The following is a 13,544-nucleotide window of genomic DNA, read 5'->3' on the forward strand; positions in this document are numbered from 1 at the left end:
GCTCTTCACACACCCGAAGGAGCTCAGGGCTAGTTGGATGGCCCACTCCTTCCCACTGGCGTTTTTCTCTTGGAGGGAAATGTACCCGGCTACTGTGGCCGGGGCTGGGCCAGCCGCTTGGTGGTAGGCAATGTGTGCCCACAGATTGTCCGAGTCAGTCATGGGACGCTCCCCACTGTGCCATGGGCAGTGGCGGATCAGCTCTGACTCCATCTCACCTCCCCTGGATCCTGTTTGTGACGCCATGTCGCGACCGGGTTTAGTGGTCACAGTCTGGGCCGACACAAACCAACACAGGTTAAACAAAGGTGGATTATACCAGACTTACTCAGTAATGTTTCTTGAAAAAGATTACTAGATTTCATGGACCAGGGAAATGTAGCAGATCTAACATATCTGGACTTTAGAAAGGCCTTTGATACAGTGTTACATGAGAAATTACTAGTTTAGATGGAGATTAGTAGAAGAACTGTATGGTGAGTAAGGAACTAGTTAAAGGGTAAATGACAAGTTCTGCAGAAAGAGGCATTAGAGTAAGCCGAAGGTCTGTTAGTAGTATAGCTCTGTAAAGTATTATTCTTAATAATCTCAACTGAAAAAATGAGGATGTGCTACTGAAATTTGGCAATGACACAAAATTGGAAGGCACTGGCAATACAGTGCAGAAATCAAACACTGTACTAGAACAAATGGGCCACTTTGAGGTCTAAATTAATGAGAATGGGATAAACTTTAGCAGTGTGAATGGGTAAGGTTATGCACTTACAGAATACAAGAACAAGAGTTCAGAAGTTGGAAACAACAAAAGTATAACAACCTCAGGTATTCTAGTCAACTGCAGAATGACTGAATTATCAAAGTGATGCAACTGTGAAGAAGTCAAAGGACATACCGGGGAAATTATTTCTAGTGAACACAAGGAACAATTATTGCCACTGAACGAGGTATTGGTGAGAACCTCATCTGGATTAGTGGTGTACAAATCTGTTCATCTATTCAAAGACAGATGAAAATGAATGGAAGAGATGCCAAGATGGGTTACGAGGATGAGCAGAAAAATGGTGATCCTATCTTGCAGGAGACTAAAAGACCATGGTCCTTTTTTACCTGGCAAAGTAAAGGTTGAGAGAACTTTTTTTTTTTTTTTTAAACTTTACCAGGGTGAGAGTAACGCTTTTAAGCTAAAGCATAGTTCTGGCATAAGAAGAGATGGTTAGACACTGGCTATGAATAAAATTAAGCATGAAATATGAAGGTTTCTAATGAGCCAAGGAGTGCAGTTTTGAAACAACCTTCCAACAAAAGTAGCAGGGTCAGTGAGGATCGAGTTAGGGATCTTCTGTAGGGGCTGGACGTGTTCAAATCAGCAAGTGCAGACACTCTCCACCCTAAGGTGCTGAGGGAATTGGCAGGGGTTATTGAGGGGCCCTGGCATGGCTTTATGAGCACGTGTGGTGCTCTGGCCAGGTGCCAGAAGACTGGAAGAAGGCCAACGTGGGCCCCAAAAAAGGGAGGAATGAGGACCCAGGCAACTATAGGCCCATTAGTCCTACTTCAGCCCTGGGGAAGCACTTTGAGAAAATTATCCAGGAGCACACCTGTGAGGGACCAGCAGGGGGGAGGATGCTCAAGGGCAATCAGCATGGGTTCATTAAGGGTAGGTCCTGTCAGACCAACCTGACAGCCTTCTACAATCAGGTCACAAAATCACTGGATGCAGATGTCGTGGTGGAAGTAGTCTTTCTGGACTTCAGGAAGGCCTTTGACACTGTCTCCCACCCCATTCTCATTAAAAAGCTAGGTGACTGTGGCACTGATGCCTACACAATCAGATGGATCGCAAATTGGCTAGAGAGTCGCATGCAGGGAGTGGTGGTGGATGGGTCATATTCAACCTGGAGGGAGGTGGGCAGTAGAGTCCCCCAGGACTCAATCCTTGGGCCCATACTGTTCAAATTCTTTATTAGCAACTTAGACGAGGGGGTGAAAAGCACCCTGTTCAAATTCGCCGATGACACCAAGATTTGGGGCGAGGTGGGCACACTAGAAGGGATGGACAGGATACAACTGGACCTGGACAGGTTACAGGGGTGGGCAGATGAGAATAGGATGGGATTCAATACTGACAAGTGCAGGGTACTGCACTTGGGCAGAAAGAACCAGCAGCATACCTATAGACTGGGGAACTCCCTTTTTGCAAGCACAGTGGCAGAAAGAGATCTTGAAGTCATTATTGATTCCAAGATGAATATGGGCCGCCAACGTGAGGACACAGTCAGCAAGGCTAACTGCACCTTGTCATGCATCCACAGATGCATCAAGAGCAGGTCCAAGGAGGGGATCCTCCCCCTCTGTGCGACACTAATCAGGCCACAGTTGGAGTACTACATCTAGTTCTGGGCGCCACACTTCAGGAGGGATGTGTCCAGCATCACGAGAGTCTAGAGGAGGGCCACTCGTATGATCAGGAGGCAGCAGGGCAGGCCCTACGAGGAGAGGCTATGGGACCTGAACCTGTTCAGCCTTCACAAGAGAAGGCTGAGAGGGGATCTAGTGGCTGTCTATAAACTTACCAGGGGGGGACCAGAGGGGAATGGGTGAGACCCTGTTCCCCTGAGCGCCTCCTGGAGTAACAAGGAATAACAGCCATAAGTTGATTGAGAGTAGGTTCAGGCTAGACATCAGGAGGCACTACTTCACAGTCAGGGTAGTCAGGATCCGGAACCAGCTTCCAAGGGAAGTGGTGCTGGCTCCTACCTTAGGGGTCTTTAGAAGGAGGCTTGATAACTACCTAGCTGGGGTCATATGAACTTAAACTTACCAGGGGTCATATGAGCCCAGTATTCATTCCTGCCCAGGGCAGGGGGTCAGACTTGATGATCTGCTCAGGTCCCCTCCAATCCTATATCTATGAACCCATGACAAACAGTTTAGCATTTCAAGATGAAGCCTTGATAAATTTAAGAGAAGGATTATATGGCATGGGGACCATGACTGCCAAGGACTGCTCCCTATGACCAGAGAGGTCCCTTTTCAGTGTCCACCTTATGAAAAAGATGAATGAGGTCATACAATCTGATCAACCCACACTGATTTGTTTCCTTTTCTAAAAAATGGGAAACACTGCTGTTAAAAACTACAGTACTTCCATTTTTACCAGATTGTGAAGATGACTGAAGTTATGATTACTAAAACTAGAAAAATACTTCACACTTGTAATTTCCCAGTACTTCTGACCAGCTCTACAATTGTGCCATTTTGTCGTTTTACAATATAGTTTCTAATGCTCTGCCAAGCCTAATTTTAATTGAACTGATGAGAAACAAGCCCACAGTGGTACAGATCTCTCCAAGAAGGTTTTCTTGGTATGGTGGCTAAATTTCCTCCATTTAATATCCTCCTACCTTCAATGGGGGCTCTGCTGAGGAACTTGCAAGTTCTGGAAGCCTAGGGAATGAAAGAGTCTGAGTTAAAAGTTTTCACACAGAAACCAAACAAAATAACTGAGTATAAGTTTTGAATATGTTAGCTTAAAACATCATTCCTTTCTCAACAACAGTGCATCAATACTAATTCCATCTGTTACCCTCAAAATATTTAACTTTAACAGTATATTTATGACCTATTAAAGGTTTTGGCCAAGTTTGCCAAAAAGTGAATTTCAAAAAGTCCTGAGAAAATGCCCTCATAACCTCAGGCCCTTCTAAGGTGTCTCATGCTGGACACCCAAAATGGTGCCCTTTGATCATGAAATCTCTAGTCCCTTTTGAAAATCCAGGGTCTGAACTGCAAGAACCTATTTCAAGCTCTAACCCTCTGACATGTGAACTGGTATTGTACTCTTAGGCCTTGCTACCACAGTTCATTGCACAAAGGCAGAATATTCTTTGTATGCAGAGTCCCAGAAAGACTCCAATCACCCTCTACTTAGAGTGAGCAACAGGATAAAGTTCCTAGCCCAGCTCTAATTTTTCAATTTAAATATGAAGCAAAATAGGTTAATTTGAAATTGAGTTTTAGAAAAAGCGGGGTGGGGAGAAGACAGCACCTAGGACTGTGCCATGGGAGATCTCAGTTCCATTCCTCACTCTGCCACTAGCAAGCTGAATGAATTTTGGATAAGTCACTTCACTTCTCTCTATATCTTTACACTAGGGACAATGATACTGATCTCTTTTGCAAAATGCTTTGAGAACTACACTAAAAGTTCCATGTAAGAGTCACCTGGCATTATTATTATTATTGCTGTTTTCCACCATCAAAACAACACCAACCAAGAATAGAATGCAGTCTGCTCTCTTGAAAAAGAAAACTCGCATGTATTCACATTTATTATTTTTTGTTGTTGCTAGATAAGTAAAATCTATTTATTTTACTGTGATCTCATGGTTAAGACTGCATCACTTAATTTACTGCAAAATACTCTAGAAAAAACATTTAAAAAAATACTTACTGTAAGTATTTTGACAACTCCAAACTCAGATCTTCAGGAATATATTCTGATATTAACCCATGGGCATAGCGTAGATAATCCTCTGGGAGAAGAAGGGGAGAGAGTAAGGGGGAAAGGTAAAAGAACATCCATATTACATGCCTATGTGTCCATCATTCAAACCATTCCCTTCTATGTACGCAGAATCCACAAGGATGGGCTCACACTAAAAGGATGGGCTCACGCTAAAAGACTACTAATAGATCAATGATGGTTTTTTTGTGTTGAACAGTTTGTAAAAGGAATTAGTCTGTTTGCTTTGCTGGCACATTATTCTTCATGGCACGTACTCCACAAAACCTGTTTGCTTTCTGAGAATACTAAATATCACATATTTTTTTGCTACAAAATTAATTTAAAAAAAACCTGCAAAAGTAAAAGGCTGACTCAACAGAACATGTAATCATTAATTTTAAAGCATCTGGATCCTACAATTATTTGGCAAAGGTTTCAGTACTAAAATATATTTCTGGCTTCAACTGAAAACAATTAGATGAGACAATGAGTCTATTTCAAAGTCTTGTTCTTAATGTCAGTATTTTATGGAAAATGTCAAGGCCTATCTAAACATCACTGGCAAGACAGGATAATTATCTGTGGAAATATGAACTACTAGAAGCTGTTTTCAGAACAGGCCACTCCTGCTATAAATGTTTTTCTGGAAATCAAACCTTTTGTAACACAAAGTCCTAAAACATCTTTCTCTGTCACGTTCCCCGCAAGTACTTGCAAACTGAGGTCCAGATCCTATAAACACTTATGCAAGCTGGTTACTTGATGTAAGTGGGCTTGCTTGTGAGCAACTGTATTTGCATGTGTTATTACAGGATCAGATCTCATGTCAGTATCTTGCCTGTGATACAACTGTAAAGCAGCCTGGCACATTTTGCATGTGCACGTACAGAATCAGAGAAAAATTGGGCTGGAAGAGATGTCAGAAGGTCATCTACTGCAATCCCCAGCTTAGGCATCCCTCGCCTGTCTAAGGAGTCTGTCAACCCCAAAAAATGCATAATACTCAGTATTCTCAGAAAGCAAACATGCAATGAAGAATATAAATGAGAATGGTAAACCAGCTCCTAAAATAGCGAGACCTCTCTCTCCCGGGTCAGACAGAGTTTCTTGCAAGCTGTTATATGCATTTTTAATCATAACAGCACAAAGAAAATTGGTCTAAAAACAGAAAATATTAATGAACTGGCCCCAGAGTGTACATTTCAGCAATATTGGCACCAATTTTCTGTATGCTTTACAGAAAAAAGGAAAAATGCACATTTGTTTCTCAAATATTTCCTAGGCTCCAAACCCACATCAGGATCCAAAACCATAAAGGAGCAGTCCAAATCCAACACGTTGAAACTGAACTTCACCCCAGCATTTATTATACCTAAACAGAAATGCTGTTGCCATTTTGCTTTTCTATTTATGATGCTGAATTATGATGTTAGGTTGACTATTCCTGCAATCCATACCCAGAAAGGAGACCTTATTACCCCTACCCTCTAGAAATCTTCACTAGCTTCCCCATTTAAAAATATAGCACACCTATGCTTCCAGGACTTCCTCCTTCCACCCTAAAACTTCTTTGCTTTAACTTGTCATTAGTTCTTCAATTACTGAGACCACTTTCTTTGTTTCTCAAATGTCACAGGACCTCCCTATTTTGTCTTTCCCCAACAGACTTCTCCCACATTACTTGAGCCATCTGGACTAGTTTCCCTACTAGCAAGTATCATCCAAGTCTCACCTCTTTTCTCTAGTCTAATTTGACTCCCAACGCTAATAAAACATTGAGATGCTACAACAAGCAAATTCTTCATTCAATTCATCTACTGATGCTATTACCTCATTGTAACCGCTGACCAGGCAGCTGAATTTACATAGAGGTAAAGCTTTCTGCAATACTCTGAAATAAGTATAGGGTAAGGTTCTGCTGACCTCTTACCATATTTACTCATTTCCAGGAAGAGCTCCATCTCCTCCCGCCATTTAACATCGGGAAAAAAGCCCCTTGTCTTGGAATCAAGTATGAGTGGCAGGGGAAAGTTGGGGGTGGGGAAAGGAGGCAGTTGCTGCAGCTCCGTGTTAGGGCCAGAACCACAGCTGCTACCTGCCCTCCCCCCTCCAACTGCCTCTGCACCATCTAAAGCTTTGGGCCCCCAAGTCCCCCATCTCCTGCCTATGCCATTCCTGCCTCTCCCACTCCAGCCCCACATACCCTTGTTCTAGCACCAGCAGGCTTTGTTCCAACTGCAGCCTGGAGCACAACCCCAGCCCAGGCCCACAGCAGCGGTGCCAGCTGTGTATAGGGGGCAGCCAAGGGAGAATAAAGTTTAGAACAAGCAGCTGGAAGAAAGCTGTCAGCCCCCCACATGCTCCACTGCCTCCCCCCCGCACCACAGCACCTGTCACCCCACTGCTTGCAAATGTGACCTATTCTTAAGGCACAATATTTCCCCCCTTCGAAATCTAAGCTTTTTCTAATTGTAAAGCTGTGATAAAGGCTACTCTTTTCTTTTAGGCAAAAAGAAGGAAGAGCTTGGTCAGTTTATTGAAACGTGCAGAAAGTAATGGTTAAATTTTTGTAAAGCTTGCCACAGTCAAAACAGATTAATTTCCTAAGTGATAAAAAGTTATTGTAAAGTTAAAGGCACTTTTATATTTCTCAATCCCATCTCCCTCTTTGAAACTATGTGTTACAATCCCCTAATAAAGCTGTCCAAGCTCTCTCTCAAATTCTGTTGTTCCTTTGGTGTCATTACCTGGCAACTTGTTTTCCACTTCATCAGCACTCAGAATGCAGTGAGTCTGACAATATTACCTTATTTGTTACGCTATATACAGACTTTTGGACCTCTGAGTAATCTGAATCATTTATTCTGACTTGCTCCAAATTTGAATTTATGGTCTTTAAGCTTCCTTAGCTTTTCTTCATTATAGCCTGTTTTTGAAGGGCTCAGTTAGTCAACTTCAGATTCCAACCTGTCCAAGGAGCCGTCTTTCTTAAGACAAAGAGGACCAAAAGCTAAAAAGGAAAATTTTAAATGGCCTCTACCCACTGACTTGGGTAGTAATAAACTACTTGATATGATGAGAGTTTCAAAATCATCTGCATGACATAGAAACACAAGTGTCATAAGCTTTCCATGGAAGCTGCACAGCTGTATATTGTGGTTTTATATACATTCAGTATCAAATTACATAAACGTATTAAATATTACATAGATTACCAAATAATATATTTGATATGATATCATATGTACGGTAACTGTGCTTATCCACACTATTTATCCACCTATGTATACATAAATACCACACAGGAATGGGATACCAAGCCAGCAAAACATTTAAGTGAATGCTTAATTGAGCAAGTGCATTCTTCACTAAGATCTCAATAGAAGTTACCCAGAAACACTTTCTTCAATGCATCTGACTGCTTATACAGGACTTTATTTCAAGTACTACAGAACTCAAAACAGTTGTGGCCCCACTTATAGTGATGACAGACTAAGAACACGTTTACAAGAAATGCTTCAAAAGATGACTGCAAACCATTTTAAAAGATTTCTGGAATCTAACTTACCATCTAATTGCAGGCATCTTATTTCATGAAGAGATAGCTCATTACAACCATACTTTCTTCTCTTACCTTCAGCATCTGTGATTTGTTTACTGCTGATAAATGTAGCTGACTGCACCCTTCCACCAACACATACGTTGCTGCCTTTAAGTACTTTCACTGTCTGGTTGACCTATAAGAAGCCACAGATTGAAATGTCTGCATCAGTGTTGTCATACACTTGTGTTAATGCAGTGACAAAGCCCTTGTAATTTTGTTTAAAGCACATAAAACACTCAAGTTATGAACTGCAATGAAACCCGATATATGTTTGTAATGACTAGCATATGATCTCAAAAAATTAAGTCTCTAGTATATCCAGCCTACTGCCTTTGAAACGTGGCAGTCAGATTTGCAGCACCACTGGGATGAACTGAAATTTACAGATGGAGCAGCCAGGATTTTACAGGTGATTTTTCCACCTGCTAGGAGAATAAGGAACATGCAGGTTCTTTCGGAATGTGAATGGGGTCAGGAACAAGGACAGACTCAACCAAGTCAGACCAGACACTGACATTATTGGATTCAACATGAAAGAGAGACAGAATGGGGGTCCCATTACAATGCTGTAGGCACCTGTTAAAGCATAAATATTCAGGCATTAATCATAAAATAGAGATGTGGATCCATAATGTTTTTTTCTAGGGACAATTTCCCTTTAAGCCAGCCTCATAAAATTCCTCTCAACCCAAACAAATAATTTCTCTCAACAGGAAAGAACATCATTGCTTTGCCCATCATTATGACAGGAGCTGGAGTACAGATTTTGTGGTTGGGTGTGTAAATTGTGATTACATTTTTTAAGGCTCCTTCACTTCATGTGAGCAACTGAGACCTAATCAGTTTCCCTGATGTACTGACACAACAATCTATTCCATTTTAGGGACTTAGTTCTTTTGTGGGCAGAAGACTGCAAGAGCACATAACTGTACCAGTACCATTTCTTTTCAGTGTGCCATAGAAGATTTGGACAGGCCCATTTTTCAGCAGGTGCATCACTCCACTGCCCCAACAACTAGAGATCTCACAGGGAATACATAACTGGAGCAGGGTTCAAAGTGTGCTTTGCCTGACTACCTGGCTAGGTTTACCTGCTGGAAGGCACTGGGGAGGGTGAAATGGTTATGACCCTGCCTGACCCAGAACTTCAAGGGGCAATAGCACAGATAAACTTAAGGACAGCATTGGAACAGTGACTGTAGCCTTTCCTCAACCTTTAGGCACCTGTACAGAAGCCAGATACAGTCAACACCCAATTAAATACAATTTCTCTAGAAATATTGTATTTCTTTACTACTTCATACCGTGTACTTGTCCCATTCTGAAGTAACTACTTTGATACAGCACCTGCCTTTCTTCAACTGGATAAGGACTTCCAATTTACTCATTTTTCACTATTCTAACGATGTTGACACATTACTAAATGTTTAATGATTTTGAACTTAAAGGCATTTTGAAATAAAAACAGAAATACCTTTTTCTTTAACCACCTCAATGTCTTCTCCTGGTTGTATTTGTAAAATTTCTGACTGCCAATTTCTGGGATAAAACACAAGAGGCCAAAACAAAATTAGTTTGTTTTGAATTTTTAATATGTTAGAAACTTAAAAAAAAGAGGGAGAGAGAACGTATAAGTTTTTTCACAGTCTGCACATGTTTGATGTTAAGGTAATAAGATTCAAAAATACTGGAAAGTTGAGGGAAAAGAAAACCTGAGCAAGCTGATATTTCCAACTCTATGCCTGATCATTCTCTAGTTACGCCCTGACCCAGCAAAGCAGTCAGTCCTAGTCCCATTAGCTTCAGTGAGACTATTCATATGCTCAAAACAAAGCACATGCTTATAGTGCTTTGCCAAACCCTTTCTGACACATGCAAATGGACTGTTCAGTTTACAAAAGATATGGTTAAACACAAAAAAGCTTGGTCTATGGCTCTGGTTCAATTGTTGATGAATGTGTCATTGAGCCTCTCATATTAAAACTTTTGGTTTGTAAATAAGAAAAGGTGTCTGGAACCCAGGATGGAAAAAAAGTTTTAAGAAGAATATCCATTTTGTCCTTTCCAAAAACTCCCCCAGAAAGTCTCATGGGATTATGGCAACACTTTCATTCCATCTTCTGACTTGCAAACTATTTAGCATAATGGAAAGAGAAATGAGGTGTATTTTTTAAAACACTTAAATATGGTAAACTTTTTGGGGAAGGAACACATTTGTCTTATCTCTTATTTAATAAACTCAATATTAATGATAATGACGTATCAATTTAGGCACATTTCCCATATCTGTAACTATGAGACTAGGTGTTTACTGTTCATAGATGACCAATTATATGAAGGTTCATTGGTTTGGAGTGCTGGGACAAAGAGAAATGGAAATTACAATGATTTGAGGACAATGCCAGTGTAATAGTATCATACCTGCATTAATATTGAATATTAATACTAATTAATACTGAAAAAGTTAGGAAATTGAATGAACTATTTAGTAACATCATATAGGAGATTGTGAAGCACACAACATTTCCATCTTGCTCTTTAATAGGTATTTTAGTACATTTTAATCTCCTGTATACCATTCCCATAAATACCTACCATCTATTTTATGGCCTTTAACAGTTCCTATATCATATTCCAGCATTAGGTTCATGGAGTTTCTCTCTTCTAGCAAACAACCAACAATACTTTATTTATGAATCCTTCAGCATTTCCTTCTTTGAGGTTTATCTTGGCTCTTTCAAACTGCATACAGATATCTAAGTATTATATACTCTTTGTGTGTGCCTGGTAGGGGATACGTAGGGGTCATGGAAATGTTACATATAAAACATAATTTAAATTAATTTCATATAGTTTAAATTCACTTGTAGAAGACAGAGTAAAATATTTTTTTATGTAGCAAAAAAGAGAAGAAACCCTGATGTACATACTTCATTTCTAAAGTTAGGTGTTGCAGGTAAAATAATTAGCTTTAGGATGGTTGGCTACAGCCCTTGGGACTGAAAAGAAGTTCTAAAATGGTTCTGAAAGGAAAAGACTGAAAGAAGAGGCAAAGAAAGAAACTCTCCGGATATGTGAACCTGTTACTCAAAGGACTAACATGACTTGGGTCCAAGTACAACGTGTACAATTCCTGGATTCCTCTCTTATCTGACAAAGTTCGAGAAGGGGACATCCTTTTGCCACCCTCCCCCAAGCCATGCTGAAAAGCAATTCAAGAGCAAATTCCTAGGCACAAACTCCCCCACAACAGCATGAATCAGTGACTCAACGAGGGAAGGAAATGTATAATTGTAAAGCCATTTTCATTAAAACATGTGTAAAATAATTACATGGAACCCTTCAGAGATCACTTTGTTTGAAAATAATTTGTGCGTTTGACAGTTTTGATTATTAAACCCTAGAAACTGACAATATCTGAGACCTCTGAAGAATTAGAGTGAGTTATGAAAGTCACAAACTGCTAACAAAAGGATTCAATATTGGAACGTGGATTTAACATGTGATGCACATTTGATATTGGTGAGAGTTAGCAACTATGTTTGATAATATGAGTATATATTGGAAAGCCTTTTGTTCCCTAATGTGTCTGGTGCCTATAAAACTGGTCTGAGACATCTGGAAAGATTGGGTTTGAGAAATACAGATGGAATATAAGTGGTTCTACAATTAAATAATATGTTCAGCGATCGGGTAATCACTATGTAGACTTGGAAGTTTCCCTAATGTATTGTTCAGCAAACTGCCTAAAGCACATTTTAACATCTATTTTCTCAGTACTTTCCATAACTCAGAAACTCATATGGCCCCTTTTTTCCTGCCTTCTGGGAATACAAGCTTGGCAATATTACTTAGTTATTCTAATCAGGTAAGTTTTCTTGGCTCTTCATGTTAATCATATCAGACAAGATCACAGTGCAGTTTTTGCCTTACAAAATGAAATGGAGTAACACTCAAGAACTGAAGTTCATAACCCTTTATTAATCCTTTTCCATTGTAGTCTCGCCCTCATATATGAATTTATTTGGAAACAACCTGCCTCATGCAGATTTAGGGAATAGAAAACAATTCATTTCCTCTACTAACACAGCAGGTAAGTGTCAATTCAGCACTGTTTTTACTAAGCAAAAGAACCACTGCTCTATGTGATGACTGTGGGGTGATGGGAAAGTGGACTTCTTAATATTATCCCACCAAGTATAAAATTATCAATGTGCTTGCATTAGAATTTATTACCCAGATTCCTATTGCTCAGAATTAGGTTAAGAATTGAAGCTGTCTTGATTACTGAACATGGGAAGCGATTTTCCACTCTATTCAGCACTGATAAGGCCTCACCTAGAGTCCCATGTCTCCTTTTGGGTACCACACTTCAAGAAAGATTTGGACAAATTGGAAAGAGTCCAGTGAAAAGCAACAAAAAAGATTATTATAGGTCTACAGAGCTTAACATGTAAGAGGAGGTGGAAGAATTGGGGCTATTTATTCTGACTTGGAGGAGGAGGGGAGGGATTTAATAACAGTCTGCAGATACAAAAAAAAAAAAAAATGGTATTGTTACAAACAGGGTAGACAATAGATTCTCCTCCGTGTCCACAAGGAACAGGACAAAAAATGTTTTAACTGCAACCAGGGAAATTTACAGTGCATATTCAGAGAACTTTCTAACTCTGGGTGTGGTTAAGAAGCGGAGCAAGTTACCTAGAACAGGGGTTCCCAAACTGTGGTATGCGTGCCCCTGGGGGGATACAAGACCTCTCTGGAGGGTACATGAGAGATAGTGTGTAATGGCAAATCTAATTTTCATTATAATAATAATTGGCATTTAAGGAGCTAAAATATAAGCTGTATGCTGGTAGGGGTATGCAAGCAGCTGGTAAATCTGGAAGGGGGTATGCATTAAGAAAAGGTTTGGGAACCTCTGACCTAGCAGGTTTGTAGCAGAATCTCTATCACTGGAGGCTTTCAAGTGCAGGCTGTTCAAAACCTCATCTGGAATAGTTTAGACGGGGATGATCCTGCCTTGAGCAGGCGGTTAGATGACCTCCTCAGGTCTCTACCAGCCCCAAAGAACCTATCCTCTAAATGAGAAAGAGTACACAGTGTACAATGGGAAGCCTGAGAAGAGTACCAGTGTTTTTTCTTTCTTTTTTTAAAAAGTTTTAGTCATATTGACGCTTCTTGCGAGCCTTAGAGAAAGTGAGTTCTTAAAAGTGGTTTGAATGAAGAGTAGGCAGTGGACAGTCACGAAAGAGTGCGATCAGCATCCTTAACCACTGCTTGCTATGAATCAACAGGTGCCTATACACACACTCCAGGGTGGTGGTAGTGAGGCATTTTAATTAGAGAGGCTCTCAGGAGCCATTCTAATTAAAATGCCACACCATCTCATGTATTCAAAACCCCATGTTTCAAAATGGCAGCAGGGGTGCT

The 13,544-nt window shown here is 40.4% G+C and overlaps 1 protein-coding gene across 2 annotated transcripts in view; it reads right to left on the bottom strand.

The window, feature by feature from the left end:
* Positions 1-13,544, bottom strand: part of RNASEH2B (ribonuclease H2 subunit B) — a 47,281-nt gene that overhangs the window by 13,173 nt on the left and 20,564 nt on the right. For both annotated transcript variants that reach the window (XM_019524871.1, XM_019524870.1), the window contains exons 6-9: positions 9,586-9,650; positions 8,142-8,244; positions 4,454-4,535; positions 3,405-3,447 (exon numbers count right to left, since the gene is read on the bottom strand). In XM_019524871.1, the coding sequence (XP_019380416.1) occupies positions 3,405-3,447; positions 4,454-4,535; positions 8,142-8,244; positions 9,586-9,650 (293 nt within the window). The remainder of the gene's footprint in view (positions 1-3,404; positions 3,448-4,453; positions 4,536-8,141; positions 8,245-9,585; positions 9,651-13,544) is intronic.

This window comes from Gavialis gangeticus, unplaced genomic scaffold (genome assembly GCF_001723915.1).
Source record: "Gavialis gangeticus isolate Ggan-Ray unplaced genomic scaffold, GavGan_comp1, whole genome shotgun sequence".
In the NCBI taxonomy this organism is placed as follows: domain Eukaryota; kingdom Metazoa; phylum Chordata; order Crocodylia; family Gavialidae; genus Gavialis; species Gavialis gangeticus.